The sequence below is a fragment of the Sphaeroforma arctica genome, assembly GCF_001186125.1.
Source record: "Sphaeroforma arctica JP610 unplaced genomic scaffold supercont1.12638, whole genome shotgun sequence".
Lineage (NCBI taxonomy): Eukaryota > Ichthyosporea > Ichthyophonida > Sphaeroforma > Sphaeroforma arctica.
The window spans coordinates 1-717 of NW_014027920.1; the positions used below are offsets into that span (position 1 = coordinate 1).

At 40.7% G+C, this 717-nt stretch overlaps 1 protein-coding gene across 1 annotated transcript; it reads right to left on the reverse strand.

Annotated features, from left to right (window-relative positions):
- Nucleotides 1-349: 349 nt before the first annotated feature.
- SARC_17898 (hypothetical protein) lies at nt 350-530 on the reverse strand (the record flags this gene model as incomplete). Its single annotated transcript, XM_014288017.1, has 1 exon — nt 350-530. A coding segment is annotated over one exon (181 nt), but the record flags the coding sequence as incomplete, so codon positions are not given.
- Between the last annotated feature and the right edge of the window lie 187 nt (nt 531-717).

Below are 717 nucleotides of genomic sequence, written 5' to 3' on the forward strand. Positions count from 1 at the left end.
AGTAGTGTGTGTGTGTGTGTGTGTGTGTGTGTGTGTGTGTGTGCGTATAAGTATGTTTATATGCTATCTGCGCCGAACACGGAATATATAGCCTTGTTGCAGTGATCTGTGAATCACATGCGTATGAGCCCAAGTTCTCAAACGGTGTAACCGGTCAACATGAGACAACCCAACACAAGGTGGCACTCTAGTGCACAATCAATACGAATATCCGTCCCAAGTATAAGTTATTGAAGACAAGTCTTCTCGCAGTGATCTCTGCATCAAATGCACACGCACCCATATTCCTGAGAAGAGATTTGCATGCAATAAAACCACACGCGCGCGTTACTCTTATGCACTGTCATACCGAATCCGTGGTCTTATTGAAGCGATCTCTAAGACGGGTACGAAACTGGTACAGTTCGTAGGAGTTGGGCAGCTTCTTGGCCTCTACCTTTAGAGAGGCGTCGTGTGTGTCATCGACATCAAAAACCAGCAAATTGCAACCGAGGTGCTTGGCTAGAGCACGGACTACTTTCTCTTGGTATCTGGGGAACAACAAAGAAATGGGAATATTAGACGCTTATCTCGTATGCTATTTTTGGAGAAAACAATGATTACAACCTCAAACATAACATAAAATAACATGACTAGACAAATATATATATATATATTTATATATATATGTGTGTGTGTGTGTACATATATGTATATATATGTATACATATATATTTA